The sequence below is a fragment of the Anas platyrhynchos genome, chromosome 5 (assembly GCF_047663525.1).
Source record: "Anas platyrhynchos isolate ZD024472 breed Pekin duck chromosome 5, IASCAAS_PekinDuck_T2T, whole genome shotgun sequence".
NCBI classification, from domain to species: domain Eukaryota; kingdom Metazoa; phylum Chordata; class Aves; order Anseriformes; family Anatidae; genus Anas; species Anas platyrhynchos.
This window is the reverse complement of record NC_092591.1, coordinates 39,680,219-39,697,744: the sequence shown is the minus strand read 5'-3', so window position 1 is coordinate 39,697,744 and position 17,526 is coordinate 39,680,219. Positions and strand designations below refer to the sequence as shown.

Genomic DNA, 17,526 nt, shown 5'->3' with positions numbered 1-17,526 from the left:
CCTCTCAAGCTAGAATAATGAAAACAGTTCCTCGTCTACAGACTCTGCCTTTATGATTCCCGTTCTATCAAGGAAAGGTACATACCACCTTTACAACAACAAGAGAGAACAAAGACTTGACAGAGACAGACAACGTTATGCTGTTCCACCCACCTGGTGGTCCCTCCTCATAAAGCTTTAGGTGAGCTAGAGACAAAAGCATTAGTAAGATTGTATTCAAGTTTCACACAGGGCACTTAGACTTTTACACTCATTAAATATGTATCCTAGCAGACAGTCCAGCAGACTCCCTGCTTTTTATTCATTGCTATAAGCATATACCTCAGTCAGTATTGAAAAATACATGTAAATAAATCAATAGCCAAGATATGACATATGCCACTGGATAGTAGAGATAAAACACAGTATGATATTACCAATGACAAGTAAAGTATGAGGCGTGCTTCACTATTCTGCAAAGAAAATATATACTTCAATATGCATGTTTTTTCCTAATGAATAGAAAATCAAATATGAAATAAACACTAGGTGTTTTGAACAGCCTACACAGTTCAAGCAAATGCCTAAAATATGGTCAGATATGTAATTACAAAGAAATTATTTGAATACAAAGCAGCAATAACATTTACAAATATATACATGTTCATTTAAATCTTTGTCATGATACAGAGCAAGCTGCACTGAGCATTAGCATTTCAAAAAAAAAAAAAAGGTGAATTCACTGGTCAATCTGGTGAACTGAAGATATAACCTGAAGCTTTGGGAGTACTAGATACAGTGGATCACAATGTTCTTGTCTCAATTGAATGGCAATTCTCATTTCCAAAACTGCTGCACAAAGCAAGTGTATACACTAAAACATTATTCAGTACTATTCTATATGTGTTCAAAACTGTGCTGATTATGCTTTTTTTCAGAAGACCCTTTATGCATAGAGAAGATGACCTTGAGCACCTGATTCCAGAAAATACAACATGCTGACTTCCTGAAAGAAAAATGCCTCCTGATATTTCTTAAGATCCCTGAAAAGTTTCAAACAAACTTAGATGCAAAATATTCTAAGGTTACCTTTTCTTCTTTGACAACAAAGCAAATCACTTACTTTCTCTCAGCTTAAGTAAAATCTTACATGAAAACCTTTCACACAGAAAATTCCACAACTGACATTTCAAATAGATGAGTTATTCCTCAAAACTTTACATAATCAGTTTAAGAACCTTCTCCCCCATGATCTCAAAACTTCAAGTAGACAGTCAAAGGTTTAAAGGCATTTAAAGTACATTCATTTTTGTAAAAAATCTTACTTATTAAACTCATCAAATGAAAAGTCCAAAACAATGTTATCAAACAATTTAAAAGTAATTACAGAAGAGAAGCCGGAAAACTTGAGTGTTATCTACATGCCTTGAGGAATCCATTATCTTTAAATTGAGTCAATTCATTAAATTTCTGAATAGTGAGAGTTTCTTATTCTTGTCTCTCTCTTTGGTAACGATTGGTCCCACCCCTTTCAAATTCTCTTTTACTGAAGCCTTTCTTTTCTCTTCCATTACTTTCCCATGCAGCTTTCCGCTCTAACCACCAGGTGCCAGAAGTGCATCTCCTCACCACAGCTGCTTTCTTTTTAGCTATTTATTTATTTATTTCCACAAATGTATTGATGCATGTCATTTCTTCTGTCTTGAACTGGTATTTAAAGTATAATTTTTACAAAGAAGAATTAGATTTGGTAGAAATATAGAAAAATTTTTAACATGTTAAATGAGTGCAATGTTTTAAGCACATAAATCATGGCTTACATGGTTTTTTACAAGGTGATTGGTCAGTGAAAGCCCAAAGCTTAGGTTTATAAAGAACGGACAGAAAGACTTAAACTTTCTCAGAACCAATTTGAACAAGTTTAATATTTAAGCATCTCATTGTAACTAAGAAATTAAAATTGACTTATTTAGGGATAAGGGCTTGTCTAAAACTATACTGAATATAGTTTTTCATGTTGTTCTAACTCTTCTTCCCTCACCTCATTCTATCTACTCTTGCCTTTCCTCCTTTATTTACTTCCTGTTTAACCTGAACTCTTTTACAGCCTTGTAATTCAATATATCGATGGAAATCAATTCCCCAGCCTAAGAAATAAGCAGACATCCCTCATGTCTACTGAATGATTTTTAGACTTTCAGGAGAAGGAAGAAACATGCAAGCCTAAGATTTAAAATGATAATTTTCTGCACCTTAAAGATTCTGTTAGAGTGAAAATAGGGAGATGTGGAGAAGGGAGACAGCTGGAAAGGAACACGTAGAGAAACAAGTTCCAAACACACCATTAGTTAAGTATTTAAACACTGTCTGAGTATTGAGATAATACCTGTACTGTTCCTGAAGACATAGCTGTTAACTTACTACAGAAAACAAAGTAACTACACAACAGTTATTGAATTCCCTGGGAGTAATAGAACGATACCCACAGAAAAGCAGGCCTCCCAGAGGAAAAACCAGCAACCCCTTGATTCTGTTATGTAAACAAAGAAAATAGCTTCTACTCTTTCTGGCTGCAAAACAATATAAAGCACTATTCAGAAATAGTCACCTGAGTAACTATCTACTTGATCATTTCCCTCCTGTCGCAGGTGAGGTTACAGCAATAGTTCATTTACTTGATAACAGAAATTAAGTTTCACTTGTGATTTTCATCCTCACAGGAAGGCACCATTAGATGTACTGTTGTTGGGGACATTCAACATGATTTCTTTCTCAATATATGTCCTATTACATATATTGAATAACAATCTATTTCAGGATCGTGTTCACAAGTGCAATATGGCAAATAAATTACGCCTTATCAAAAATACGAGGAACAAATTTATTAAAGCATTTCTTTAATGAGTAACAAACCCTCTCTATCCACTTCATTCAGAAAAAAAGTTAAAATACCTAACATTTATTCTAGACTGTAGATCTCTAACACCTTCTCAATCACTATATAGTATATATAGCAAGCATGCATTGAGAATGCATGCGTACATGTACATTTATTCGAAAGTGGATGGATGTGGGTATAGGAACATAATGTGTTCACACCCCCACAGGAACACTGCTTCCCTGATATATTCTCAGAAACCTATGAGTTTAGAGCAGTAGACAGACATTAAAACATGGATGTGTACAAAATGATGAAACGTACAATAAATAGGTGTGGTGGCTTGTTTTTTCTTTTTCAGATAAGAGTACGTGTCTGTGCCATAGCAGAGAGGGCGAACTTGGGAAGGATGTTATCAGATGTAACTAATAAAGCCTCAGAACAGTTCTGAATCCAGGTTCATATTTTCAGAAAGCTTCGAGGTGTTCAGATTCAGGATTTCATTTGGACTGGTATGTAAATCAGTGCTGTACAAATGGTGCAGCAAATAGAACCTTGATCATGTGAACAATGAGACTGGAGAATGAGATCTGATACAAGGAAGTGAATTCAAGAAAAATCAGAGGCATTTGTCTTACACAAAGGGCCTCATATATTTTGAAACAGAACAAGGGAAATAAAATACAAGGTCATTCTCTTGTGCTGTACACAACTGTTCTTTCACTGTGTTTCAGTTAAGTAACAATAACCATCTCATAAAATTCTGTGACCATTCTGGGCCTTCACAATGCCACATTGGTAGGACCCATAGCAGTGCCTGCATTTCAAAGTAAAAACTATGGTAAAAGAAAAGAATACACAGAACTTGCCTTCATTATATTAAGTTAACAGATTAATCTCTTCAATAGGAAAATGTAGTTTAAAATCAAGTTTCTACTTTGAGTGGACCAATGCGGTTCTGTATATAAATTCTGTATATAAATTCAAAATTTTATCTACAGCTACACAGATGTGTGTATTCAGATATGGCTTTGTATAATGTGAAACATGTCCTTTTTAGGCATCTGCTATAATATGCATCCAGACTCAAAACCAACAGGTCTCCTGAAACTGCTTTATTTAAATAAACATGGAAAAAAAGCAGAAATTTTAGCTGAAAAAGTGAGTCACACTTCTTCTCCCCCTTTACCCTGTAATAATATAATGCCCCGTGCATAGAAAGGCAAAGATGTTTTATCACATGGCCTTAGGCACAATTTCCATCCTGTGTTATTATTTGCAGATTTAAACATGGGAAGCCAGTATTCTTTTCCATTCTTCTCTCATATATGATGTTAATAATCTCTAAACAGAAAAGGGATTTAATTTGGCTTGAAAAATAGGTCAGAATTCTTATCTGAGTTCTACAGATGGGTAAACTGAAGTGTGGAAAGGTCAACACTCGTGTTTCCTGAAGTCATTCCAGAAGATAGCATAATAAAAGCTGGAAATGGAACTCAGGTGTTTTACCAACAAATCAGCAGCATTAATAGATGTCTGTCTTGTTACTCCCATCTCCAAAGGCACAGTAGGAATGAAAGTATCAGCCAAGATGGGAAGAGAAAAGTTCCTTTTTCATAAGCCCTGCATGTCTTCTAGTACGCAAGAGGAAGAGACTGATCCCTCTTCACTGCCTGCAGCCCTCTGGTACTACACTGCTCAACAGACCTGCAGTTTGAAAAGCGAGTACCTCTCATATTGAGAAACATACCCATATAACAAGATTTTTCATTTAATAAAGTTAAATCCCAAATTCTCTATTAAAAATATATATATGAGGCAAAGGCTTGCCTTTATTTTATTTTATTTTAATTATTTAAAAAAAAAATATGATAAAACCAACATTAAGATCACCTGTTAGAACTTCCTTCAGTATACTGACATCAAGCATTATGTCTGTTGCAGAGACAAATATAAATTGAGGCAACAACAGAAGCCCATGTTAAAGACGGATATGAAAGCTTATCTCTCATCTCTTTGTTCAGATCATTATGCCTCTCTTTCTGTCATATAAGCTGGTTATTCTCTGCATTTACGTCACGACCATAAAGTGATTTTCTTGCTGGGAACCCAGAGCATAGGGGACCAAGGCTTTAATATACGAAAGACTTGGGAATAAATCTCTGCCATTATTTTTTATGTCATTTGCAACTGACTTAGACACTTTCTGTTTAATAAGAGTTTTCTTAGTCACCTCCTGGTTTCCTTATTTACCCTGAAACACAAATTGTGCTTACAGCTTATACAATTGTGTGTATATATATATATATATATATATATATATGTATATATATGAATGAAGTGGCTCCATGTGGACAACAAGAAACAAGATGTCATCAAAGATTTAAGTATGATGAATAAGACAGACAATGAGAGAACAGGATTAGGTTTTTTTGTCAGATAAAAAAAAAAAAATTAGCAAGAAAGCATGTAACAAAAAAGAGCACTAAATGGATTAATATTTCAACTTGATTTTCTTTCAATGTTTTCTCTGATCAGAATGACAAATACTTCTCTCATCATTTTTACCATTTTTGCTCCGCTTAAGCAAAAGATGAAGTACTCTCAGTTTTATATGAGAACTAATTTGATGGCTAAATGCATATTTTAATAAGGATCACAGGACCTGAAGTTCTTATCTTCTATATCTCCTCAACATGGAGATTGTTCTTCAAACATAAGTAGTTTTATGAGCATAAGAACTCATCTCTAAACTCCCCTTCTTGGACATCGCAGGTTGCAAGCTCTTATCAATCATATGCAGCAGCTAAGATTCACTGTATGTGGATTCTATGTGATCCAATACCATAGATGAGTTCACTCATTATAGACATGTATTTGTCTCCTCTATGTGGCTAAGTATTCTCACATTTATTAACAGCTGACACATCCACCCTTCTATCAGATCTAATGATTCAGAAATGGGAGAAATTACTCTACGAATTATGAGGAAAAAAAGAAAAAAGAAGCTTTTACTGAAAACAGAAGAATTGAATTTTAGGACCAGAGGAGTATGCACAGAAATGTCTCGAGTATACAGTAAAGATTTCCATGGAATAAACTAGTAACTATAAATTAAAATACCCTCCTTCCAGTCTACCAGGATGTAAATACTATAATCTGCTACAGTCTTGTTGGATTTTTAGACTGACAAACTTCAAAGAAGTTCCAGTTTCTCTAGAGACCCATGGAAGCAGTTTGTGTTAATTACAGAGAGACAGTTGACGGTGCAGTGAATTGCACTATGGAAACAGAGGAATTAAAGTTTAAGAAAACAATAATAAGGTGTGCCAAAATCTCGTAATACCTTCCTTTAATTCAAAATTTGCAACTCAAGATTTGGGGATATTTACTGGTAAATTTTAAATGTTGGGAGTGACAATACTATGGCTACACAAGATGTTATCAAAGGCATGAAAAAAATCTGGTGAGGAGTTGTATTTGTTCACTAACTTCTTTCAGTTCTAATATTCCTAACAGGCCTAGTCAGTTCCACACACGTGTTCCTTGTTATGTCCATTTGCTTTTCAGTTGGTTTCCCACATACCAGGCCAGACTACGAGCCTCAGGAGGGAGTTAGCTGCTTCTCCAAGCTGCTCTGAGTCACTGTGATGTCTGCCGCGTAGGCCAAATTAAGCCTGAATTTCTTGCTTCCAGTAGGCAGCAAGAACAATGAGGAAAAACATGGCAAGGAGGCGAGAAAAGATCAAAAAGCCAGTAATCCTCTCACACAATATCTCTACCTTCCTGTCATAGCTGTCATATTGCATGGTGATGGAGGAAGTAAATCAAAGACTTAGAACAGAATTGTGAGAAAGATCACAGTATTCAGCTTGCAAGTTTTCAAACAGTCTTACTTCAAACACTAATTTCTCATGACAAATGAAAAAGCTATGCTACCTCATAAAATAAGTATGGATTCTTGTACCTCATTAGAAGTACTAAGGCATATGTCCACAGATTTCTTCTCCTTGGATGTAATCACAGTTATGACAGCTTTATTTTGGGTTAAAACCCCAAATGAATTTACCTAATAATTCTGCCTACTACTACTGTTCGTATACAGGTTCCTATTGTTTCAGTGAATGGAACTCCTAATCACTGAAATTAGAACACTAAGATAAACTGTTGACTGAAAGTTAAAGCAAGTTATTTTAGCATTGTTCTATGGTACCAATAATAATCTGTTCAGGAAAACTAATGGAGGAAGATCTCTGCCATGGAAAATTTTTGACTGATTCTGAAATTAAGAACTCTTCATTTGATCAGAGCCGTCAGAACAAGATACTGTGGTAACAGATGGGGTTTTAGGTTACAGGTTGAGAACAGTCTAAATTCATCAATAATCTGCTTTGGATCATACTTTAAAGAAACACACTTTGTGGACAAGGAGCTCATTTGGTACCATTAGCAGGGAGGGAATTTTGCATGGGACGGGGCATGAAGGGAAATGTCACTATACACACGTACTTTATTTGCAGATACTTTGCAGAGACTGAGTGTAGAAGTAATCCTGTACCAAAACTTCCATTTAATGGAAAAAAAAGGACAACAACCTAGCAGTAAGACCAACTTTGAATACAAACTTTTTTTTTTTTAATTACACCTGTGCTGGTCTCATAAACAGTGCTATCCTTCACCTGCAGAAGATTGTATATACACATTCCTGTGTATAATGCTTTAAGGCATTATAGTGTACATCTCCCTAATACTCAGAGAAGCCAACTGTTGTAACTGACCCATCATATGCAACTTCTAAGTGTTTCCAGTGTCCTTGCTGCCATCACTGCTTTCTTGGCATCCATGAGTATTAACAGAGATGAAAGAAATACAAACCAGTTAATACCTATAATGCTGCTACACTCTTAAAACATAGTCTTTGCCTATTTCCTTTAAAAGCACCACTTCTGTCTCATCCTAGCTGGATCACCAGCAATTTGTTTTCATTCAGATCCCTCTCTGCCAGACATTGGAGTGACTAATGAACTGAAAAATCTGGTCTGTATAAAAACTTGACTTAGCAAACCAACCATCAGCATGTTGATGACACTGCCACCCAAAATATCACAGTAACAAAAGAGTAACAATTTACATGGGCTCTAAGCCAGTCTGTCCTTTCTATTCAAATTTCAGGAAAGCATGACCTAATTTCTCTGCAAGTAGTAGAATCTGGAGCTTTTGTTAATTCAGTTTCCTTTTTTCTTACAGCATGTGTTTTTGCCACAGATGATTATAGTCATTAGAAGGAAAAATATTTATCTGGGGAAAATTAAATACAGAAAGCACATAGCCTATAATAAGAATCTAAGCGTAACAGAAAGAGACTGTGGTGTTGTCAAAAGCTGAATACCTGTATTTGCACAAAAAAAACCTGTGCTGGTCATCTAGTGATAGACACACACCTCAGAGCAATCAGAGGCAATGTAAATTACATTAAAACCATGTTGATCCTGCCAAAACCTGGGGGAAAAAAGTTTTCTTAATCTTAAACAGCTTTTCACCTTCATTAACATCCCCTCTTTATCACAAAACAATACAAAAATAAAGATGAAGGTAGAGAGAGCTCAGGAAATAGAGAGGAAAAAAGCAGTACATTGAACAATATAAAGAAGTAGGTTCAGGACTCCTACTTATTCTTTCTCTTGATACAAGGCCAGGTAGATATTCACTGGCATTGGAAATAAATGTACACCACCACCATGCACATTTTCTCACAGCAAGGCAGTAGAAAAGCTTGTTTTTTAATTCCACTTAATCCTTTTGATACGGTATTTTCTAAAATCTTGAGCTGCATGAAGCACAACTGGTCTTTCATTTCAGTATTTCTGACAATTCCATGGTTCAGAACTGACTTCTGAGTAACAAGGACATCCTATTTTATACTTAAGAATATAAATTTGGTTGTGGCACCTGTAATACTCACTCTTTCCTTGTAAATATGTGATATAAGTATTTATATAACAAAAGGCTTTTTTTTTTTAAGTTAAAAAAAAACAAAAAGCTTTAAAGTATCTTTTTGTGGAATGTTTATCTGATGACTAGGTAGCATTGCACTTCAGAAGTGCCCCCTTACACATTTGTATATGAGAATACACATGGCTAGCTACACACATGCTCTGAGTGGATATTATCATTCCTCTGTTTACACACAAGTTGCAAAAGTGATAATGATTACTTTTATTCTGGACTTAACAGTGTGACACTACAGAGAACTGTGCACATCAGACTAGACTCTGGCAGGGTCACTGCCAGAGCCAATGGGTAAGGTTGGCAAGTCACCATTAGCTCAGTACTGTCACTTAACAGATAAGAAAATATTGTGACTTATCACTGTCTCTATCTCAAACAACAAAAATGTCAGAAATTAATTTCTGCAAATGCTTCATCTCTTTGTTTTACCTGCTTCTGTGTACTTCAATCCTACTTTCACTTCTTCATGATTTGCTTTCGGTGGTGGCCAGACAGTCTGGAGTCTCCCTGGAGTCTTGTCATCTTGCTCTGAGGGGCTCAGATCAGGCTGTTAAAATTATGAAAAAATAAAAAATTAAAGTCAGCAGTATCAATTGATTCCAAAATAGCAACTGCCATCCCCAGCTCTACATATGTACTCAAGAATGGATATCTGTCTCATTCCAGTGATCCAAAAAGTGCTCAGTTATTTGGAAGGGACACAAAGAAATCAGTATGGAAAAATAATTTTGAGGAGAAAAATACCCTAATGCACATGATCTACGATGACTGTGTTGAAACTGTTCATATCAGCATGGAAGGCTGTCTACGCTTTGGTGAACCAAGAAGTCAGGAAGCTTTTTTTTCCATGTATTTTTTTTCCAAGAACGAAAAGCCCCATCTGCACTTCTCCTACAAGTACACATTAGTGGGATTCACCTAAGACATCATTTGACAATATAATTTTCTGGAAGCAGAGCTGGTTTAAGAAATTCCAGCCACACCCCTGGCAGCTTGCTCAGTCCACATAGTATGTAACACTGCCACATCAAAGTGCTGCTGCAGCTGGTTATGGGACTGTGCTGTCAATTGGAATGGTGAAATAATCCTTTAAAGGAGGGGTGGGGGGAGATAAACAAGAACATTTTAGAGTTTACTTTTTTGGTTGGTTGGTTGGTTTTTACAACTCTAACTTTTCTGTAATCTGATTTACAATATACAATCAATGGCATAGACACAACTGCAACAGCAGAACACTACATGAAAGTGGCTCCATAAAAGGCCCATTTGGGCAAGGAAAAAGGAAAGGCAAGACCTTTTGCACTGGCTTTGCTCTGGGAAAATGTACCTGTGTACTAGACCAGACACTGAACAGACATTTCTAAAAGCCGCTCACGCTGGCTCCTGTGCTTCCTCCCTCACCAGGCGTGAGTACAGCCTCCCGAATCAGGTTGCTGTGAGGCACACAGACGCTTGTGCCAGCACAGCCCAGGGAATGGCGTAAGCAGGAACCAGCAACCCAGGAATGGGAAGGGCACATTGACAGCATTTTCTGTACATGCCAATGAGTGCCTCTTTTCTCCTCCTCCCCGCAGGTAATTTACTTAAAACTGGTAGTAGCAGTCTGCCCAGTTGTCAGTCATCTTTTATGAGCATTTTAATTATACATAAGAATAAAAATTTTAAGAGAGTACAACCAACGCAGCAAATTAACTTATGTAGCTTCAGGTTTAGGGTCAGATCCTGCAAATTTAATCATTCAGGTAATTCCCCTGTTAGCCAACATGAACAATCTTCTGGACTGATACTATCTGCCAGAGACGTAGCTGAAAGAGTTTTTGCTTGGGGGGCATAGGGACAGTTACTCATTTTGTTAAAGTCTAAATTGCACTCAAATTCATTTATCGTTGTGGTTTTTATAAATAGCAAAGATTTTTTTCATTTCTTAAAAATTTACATCAGCAAATATACATACGCATAGGAATATTAACCTCGCAACTATTTGATTTAACCATAACTTAAGTGGTCTAATTAGAAGCACTTGGTTATACTTGCATAAGGTTAAATAGTTCTCCATATTTGTAAAGCCAAAATATGTAAGTAAATAAGAAAAAAATACTATAAAATTCTATTTAAATTTAAATTTTACAGAGCTTCCAGCTCTGAAGGATCTGCAGTTGTTTCTTTTTTGGGAGGCTGTGTGAATACATTTGCCTTGGACAAATCAAACTGAAGATCATCCACAACTTCTTGTATCAGGTCTTATCCTAGAATTATTCCTAAAGGCAAAATGAAATAGTACTTTTAAAACTAAAATAAAAATAATAAAAAAATAATAATCAAAGAAAGAAAGCAGAGGGAGATTGGGAAACTATTAAATAATATCACAGTTTGTATTTGCAACACAAAACTCATTTTAAGCTCTACTTAATATATGAGCAACTGTTTCATAATCATCTTTTAAAATCAGAAACTGATGTTTAATTTCTGACTTTTAATCCAAATCTGTGATTATCACCAGGTCTATTTGATTTCTGCAAGAACTTGAGATGACTGAAAATTTTGAAAGCCCCAAGATTTCTTCAGTTTGGAATCCAAGATTTGAGATTGCTAAAGCAGAAGACAATTCCAACACTTTGACCTTATGTCCCCGCCATTAATTTAAAACAAGAAAATATTTTATATCCATATACTTCCAGATTTTAGGAAGAAAAAGTAAGTCAACCTACAGATTTGTCTGATGGTCCATCACCAGGTCTGGATTTTGACCTTTCAAATACGGCTTTCAAGGACTCCTTTTCGTTTCTCATTTTGCGTTTTAGGGCTTCCAGCTCTGAAGGATCTGCAGTTGTTTCTTTTTTGGGAGGCCGTGTGAATAAAGCTTTAACGACATCCAGTGCAGGGTTTGGTTTTATATCCTCAGAGGGAAACTGTGGTTCTATTTTGCCAGGGTCTTTGTTCTCTTGAGCTTCATCACTTTCCTCAGTCTCCCCAAACCCGTCACCAGAATCTTCGGTTCTATCATCATTCTTGGAGACGTCTATTTTTAACAAGTGGGAGAGTTGTTCCAGGAAAGTAGGACTTGCTTTAGGTTCTGCTGATTTTTTCTTTGTGGTCAAACCTGATGTAATACTGGATTTCTTAACAGGCTGTCGTAACTTCAGCAGAGCTAAATCGTTCTCCCTTGGTTTGATTTCTGTAACAGTCTCCCCGTCCTCTGTGCCTAGTCCCTTTTTCCTCACTCGTAGTCCACTAAAGAAAGCGGGCAGCTGAAAAGTCTTTTCAGCCAGCACTGCCTTATGGAGAGATGTATTATCAGCTGAAGGTCTTTGTTCTTCGTCTGGAAGCTCTGGAGGGCATTCCCCTCTAGCAAGCAAGCGACTCAAGTGCTCGTCCATTAGCATTCGGGCTTTTCCATTGGAGTCATGCTCCAGAAAACCATCCAGCTCCTTGGGGAGCCACTTAGAAATTGGCGGGTGTAACTCAGTTTCATCTCTATCCGCGGTGTCATCACTGTGGTTGCACCCCTCCGAGTCCTCTGACTCCTCCTGGGTTCCACTGTTACCGTCCGAAGCCCCAGCGGACAAAGCCGCGTTGTGTAGCCCACACTCGCTGTCATGGGTCCCGTCGCTGTCGAGGTCCTTACCCTCGCAGTCCGACTCTGTGTCGCTGGTCGTGTGCACCAAAGTGCCCTGCACCAGAATGGCATCCTTGTCGTCGCCGTCGGACTCGGCCGGAGAGCTCTGTGCCGACCCTAGACGGCGAGGGGACCGCTGGCCAAGCTCGGGGGCCTCGGGCGGCGGCTCGGGCCGGCTGCCAGCCATCGGCCCGGCGGGGACACCCGGCTTTTCGGAGCCGTCGCCACCGCTCCCCTCGCGGGGCTCCTCGGCACGGCCGTCCGGGCTGCCGCGCAGGGGCTGGAAGCCTCTGAGCACCGTCCCTTCCTCGGCGGCAGCCGGCTCCAACCTGGCCGTCAGTCCGAATCGCGTCTTCACGGAAAAAGTGGTGCAAGCGCCGTCTGCCGGGCTGGGCGGCCCCCAGCCCTCTCCCTCCATGCCGGGCACCGGCGGGGTCAGGGCAGCGGCGGCGGGGCGCGGGCCCGGCACGGGCAGGCAGCGGCCCGGCCCCGCTGCGGCTGCTTCCGCCCGGCGGCCGCGGAGCCCATGGGGCCCGCGGGGACACGCGGCGAGTCCTGGGCGGCCGCGGGGCCCGGTCACCGGCACCAAGGGCTCTGGGGCGCGGCACGCGGAGCGGGGCGGCGGTGCGGGGCGCCTAAACGCGCGGGGCGGCCGGGCGGCGGCCGGGCGCTGCCTCCTCGGGGCGGGAGCCGAGCGGGACGCCTTGCCCGGCGCTGAACGCCCGCGGGACGCCTCGGCACGGCCCTTCCGCTGGGGTCGGGGTCCGCCGCCCTGCACCCATAACGAAGTCAAGCCCGAGTCAGCCCGAAGCTCCCCGCTGGTGCTGCCGTGCGGAGCTCCAGGTCTCGGCTGCCCGAAGAGAGCCCCGGCGAGCGCCCGCGAAGTCGAATCCAGAGGGGGGACGATGAAAAAAAAAGCGAGAGCGAGCCTGCCTTCCGATTTGCTGCAGGTTTCATCCGGAATGCAGATCGCAGCCCGCGGGGCCACGGGCAAAAACCAGCGCGCCTGGTTTCGCGTTACTCCCTCCCTCCTGCGCCGAGCACCGCCGGGCACCGCGCCCAGCGCCCCCGAGCCGCCGCCGGGACGGGGCCGGACGGGACCCGGAGCCCGCAGCAGCTCTGGAGCAGGCACTGCGCCGCCCCTGGGCCGGGACTGCTGCGAAACGACCCCCCTCTGCTCACACCTTTCTCTTCTTCTTTGGTAACCTGGTTCTGTGCGGTGCGTGGGTAAGATTGTTTAGTTAACATGGGTGAGTGTACTTGAAGGAAATCCTCACGTCCGCATAAATCGGCATTAAGAGAAGCTGTCAGGGACTCTCTTTACATATGTTTCTTAACTCACATGAAAGTGCAAAATACTTAGGCACAGTTGAAATTCAGGAAATCATTAATGTTCGGGTCAGGTTCTCATCTAAAGTCTTCACTTTTCCTATTTTTGGAACTACTGAGACTGCAAATCTGCAAGAGTTTCTAATCATCTTATCCCCCTGCCTTTAAGAAGTTACTTTACTCAGATTTCCACATCGGTATGTTAGAAATTCAAAGACAGCACTGATTTTGTTGCACCCAGGCAGAGGGGTCGTTCTGCAGTCAGCCGTTTCGCTGTGCTGAGTAGCCTTGTGTAAACACCAGGCCGAAAGCAGGCCTTCCCAGGCGGATCAGCTGTGCCTGGCACCATTGTATCACATTACAGGAAAACATTTACTGAAAAGCTGAATGCTACAAACTAGCAACAGCTATGTATGCCAACATACTTATGTTTTGGTGTAGTGTTTATGTACAAAAAGCATGTGTTTCCCTTTAAGGATACTATAGAAAGTAAAGTCGTCATAAAGTCAACAGCGAACGTCATTGGTATCTACTGCAGGAAGCAAGTTTCCTGAAATCAGAACTTAATAATACTAAGGGCTTAGACAATGCCTACGGACACCTTTTCAGTTACAAAGTTGCATACATACCTATAGACAAAGAGTACTGGAATCACTCCCAGCTTCACTTGTGATTTAAGCATAAAACAACACTATCTACCTTCCTATCTGCCATTTCCTGCATGCAGAAAGTTCTGGACTTGCACCTCTGCTGTGCTTAATCATCAGGGCAAAGGCAAGGAACATCCCAATAAGCTACGACTTACTGCCCCAGTTTTCTAGGCTTATATAGACCAGTATCATAAAAGGAAGTGCTACATAAGGAAAGTCTTTTTCACTCCCGTGCCAACTTTCTCTTACAACCCAGCGTTACTAAGACAAGTGGCAGGAAGCTGTCTCAGCACTGGTGAAAATTTCTTCCAAGACCAGACTTCTTTAAGGCAAGTCTACAGCAATTCTAAACTTCAGTTTATGACAAAATATCGGGCAATATTGACCTTACTGAACCAAAATTTTCTACTCATTACATTTAAATGTATACCTATTTTTATATTCAACCACAGGATAATTGTTCAAAGAACAATTACTATTGTCCTGATAACTTCTATAGTTATGCTTTGCATATTTTATGTGCATATTTATTTGAGGTATGGTTAACTTATGCTGTATAAACAGTATTGTGTTTTTCAAAAGTAGTTTGGTTGTTCAGTGATCAAAAACCTTCTATGAAGTTGCTCATGTAGCTGTATTTTAAACTAAACATACTTACTAGATGATGCCAAAATATAACAGGTGACAGCAGGTGTCGACAACACTACACCAATGCTTAGATAGAATAAAAAACTTATGTGTAATACTTTAGGGTCACCAAACTGTGAAAGTCCTATGAATATTGTCTGTAAGCAGGTTACTGAAAATAGCCACAATCTAACTATTCTAGATTTTAATAATATGTATGAAAAGTTCAGTTATAACTCCATCTAAGGCCATATTGTGATGATAATTCTTAAACATGTTTTTCACAGAGATGAGGGGTGGAATGTATTGGGTTTACGTGGCAATGTTTTAGTAGCAGGGGACTGCAGGGTGGGCTCTGTGAGCAGAGCCCAGCAGCTGCCCCATGCCAGATCAGAGCCAGCTCCAGCTGCTCCAAAAGGGGCCCGCCCTTGGCCAGAGCTGAACCAGGTATAGGAGCAACATTGGTTGGGTCTCTGGGAGAGAAGACTGAAGAAAGGGGAAAAAAAATGCTGTAAACTGCAGCTGGAGGAGTGAGAAAATGTGAGAGGAACAGCCCTGCATACCCTAAGGTCAGTGCAGGAGGTCAGGAGGTGCTCCAGGCAGGCAGCAGCAGTTCCCCTGCGGCCTGTGGAGAGGCCCCTGGTGGAGCAGGCTGTCCCCCTGCAGCCCATGGGTCCCACATGGAGCAGATCTCCACGCTGTCGCCCATGGAGGAGCCCCCGGTGGAGCAGGTGGATGTGGCCTGGAGGAGGCTGCAACCCATGGAGAGCCCCCGCAGGAGCAGGCCCCAGGCCGGAGCTGCAGCCCGTGGAGAGGAGCCCACACAGGAGCTTTTGGTCCTGTGTGGTCTGGGGGGAGCTGCCACCCGTGGGGGACCAATGTTGGAGCAGTTTGCTCCTGACGGATGGACCCCATGGTACGGAGCCGTGTGGGAGCAGTGCTTGATGAGCTGCTGCCTGTGGGCAGCCCCTCAGGCTCAGTTCGGGTAGGATGGCATCCCATGGGAGGGACCCCACGAGGAGCAGGGGCAGAGAGGGACCGTGAAGGAGCGGCAGAGACAAAGTGCTGTAGACTGACCGCAGCCCCTATTCCCTGTTCTCCTGCACTGCTTGGGGAGAGGGAGAAGTGGTGGATGCGGGGGAGGTGTTTTTAGTTTGATTTTAGTTTCTCACTGTTATAGTCTGTTAGTAATAGGCAATGAATTATATTAATCTCCCCATATTGAACCTATTTTGCCTGTGACAATAATTGTTGAGTGATCACCCTGTCCTTATCTCAACCCTTGAGCCCTTTCTCTCTCTCTCTTTTCTCTTTCTCTTTCTCTCTCTCTCTTTTCTCTCCCTTTCCTTTTGAGGAAGGGGAGTGAGAGAGCAGTTATGGTGGAGCTCAGCTGTTCAGCCACATAAAACCACCACAGAAGCAATCTCACAAGGCTACAGAAAATGAGACTGTTTTATAGGTACCTCTTCTCTTGATAATAAACTAGAGGAACAGAGAAGAAAATGTTAAACTTTTTAAGCATTAGGATGAAAAAGGGAATTTGTCCCTGTACCTACCATCAGAGAAATTATCAAAAACTAGAAGCCAACCAGTATCTTAAATTCAGCACACGATGCATAAAGCCCCAACCTCAAATAAAGATCCTGTAATGACTGGCTTCTCACAGTCTGACAGTCACCCACCCGACAGCCCCTGTGAAGGGACTGGATAGCTGATGAAGAAATACAGTGTTTCTTAGTAAAATGCATGTATTGATACATGCCCTTAATATTTTTACATAAAAAGGAGATCATTCCATGCGTATGCAAATGAGACTGAGCCAGTTCGGTGACAGAAGTGTTTTAACATTGGGTGGTTCTATCTCATGAGGGAAGTCTGAACAGACTTTAATGCTGCATCTGAAGGATGAAATGACTTCAAATTCTTTAGAAAAAAAAAAAAAAAAAAAAAAAAAAAAAAAAAGCAGTTATGATAATGTTACAAGCCTCTTCACTTAATAAAACTGACAACCCTCTGGTGCCTCTGAAAAGCCCCTACAGCCCATCACAGCAACTTTCAGGACAGTCAATGCATTAATTATACAAAAGGACAATAATTCCTTATAGTTTAAAGAACATTTAATAATCCACACCCTTACTGACCTACATTTCATCACAGACAGAAGTCACACCTACAGCTCACTCCACTGCTGTTCTTGAGGTGTCTGAGAGCTCCCCTGAAGGAAATTTTAAAACTACCCTTGAAGAAAGCACACAATAAGGCAGAAATAAAACTAGTATTTTCAATCATTTTTATACAGCAAGACTCAAGGCTTCCTGACAGCATATCTATCTAGATTGCCTTTTCAGATTATAACAGCAAACCACAGAAACATGAACAAGGCATAGAGACGTAGTCTACAGAACAGTAAAATGGTAGAACTGTGTAGAAAAATTTCC

At 40.7% G+C, this 17,526-nt stretch overlaps 1 protein-coding gene across 1 annotated transcript in view; it reads right to left on the bottom strand.

Moving 5' to 3' along the window:
• The window catches only part of LOC101793866 (formin), a 150,277-nt gene extending 136,584 nt beyond the window's left edge, over positions 1-13,693 (bottom strand). The window contains exons 1-2 of the mRNA XM_072038908.1: positions 11,575-13,693; positions 9,296-9,413 (exon numbers count right to left, since the gene is read on the bottom strand). Of these exons, the coding sequence (XP_071895009.1) occupies positions 9,296-9,413; positions 11,575-12,900 (1,444 nt within the window). The 5' untranslated portion in view covers positions 12,901-13,693. The remainder of the gene's footprint in view (positions 1-9,295; positions 9,414-11,574) is intronic.
• Positions 13,694-17,526: the final 3,833 nt, after the last annotated feature.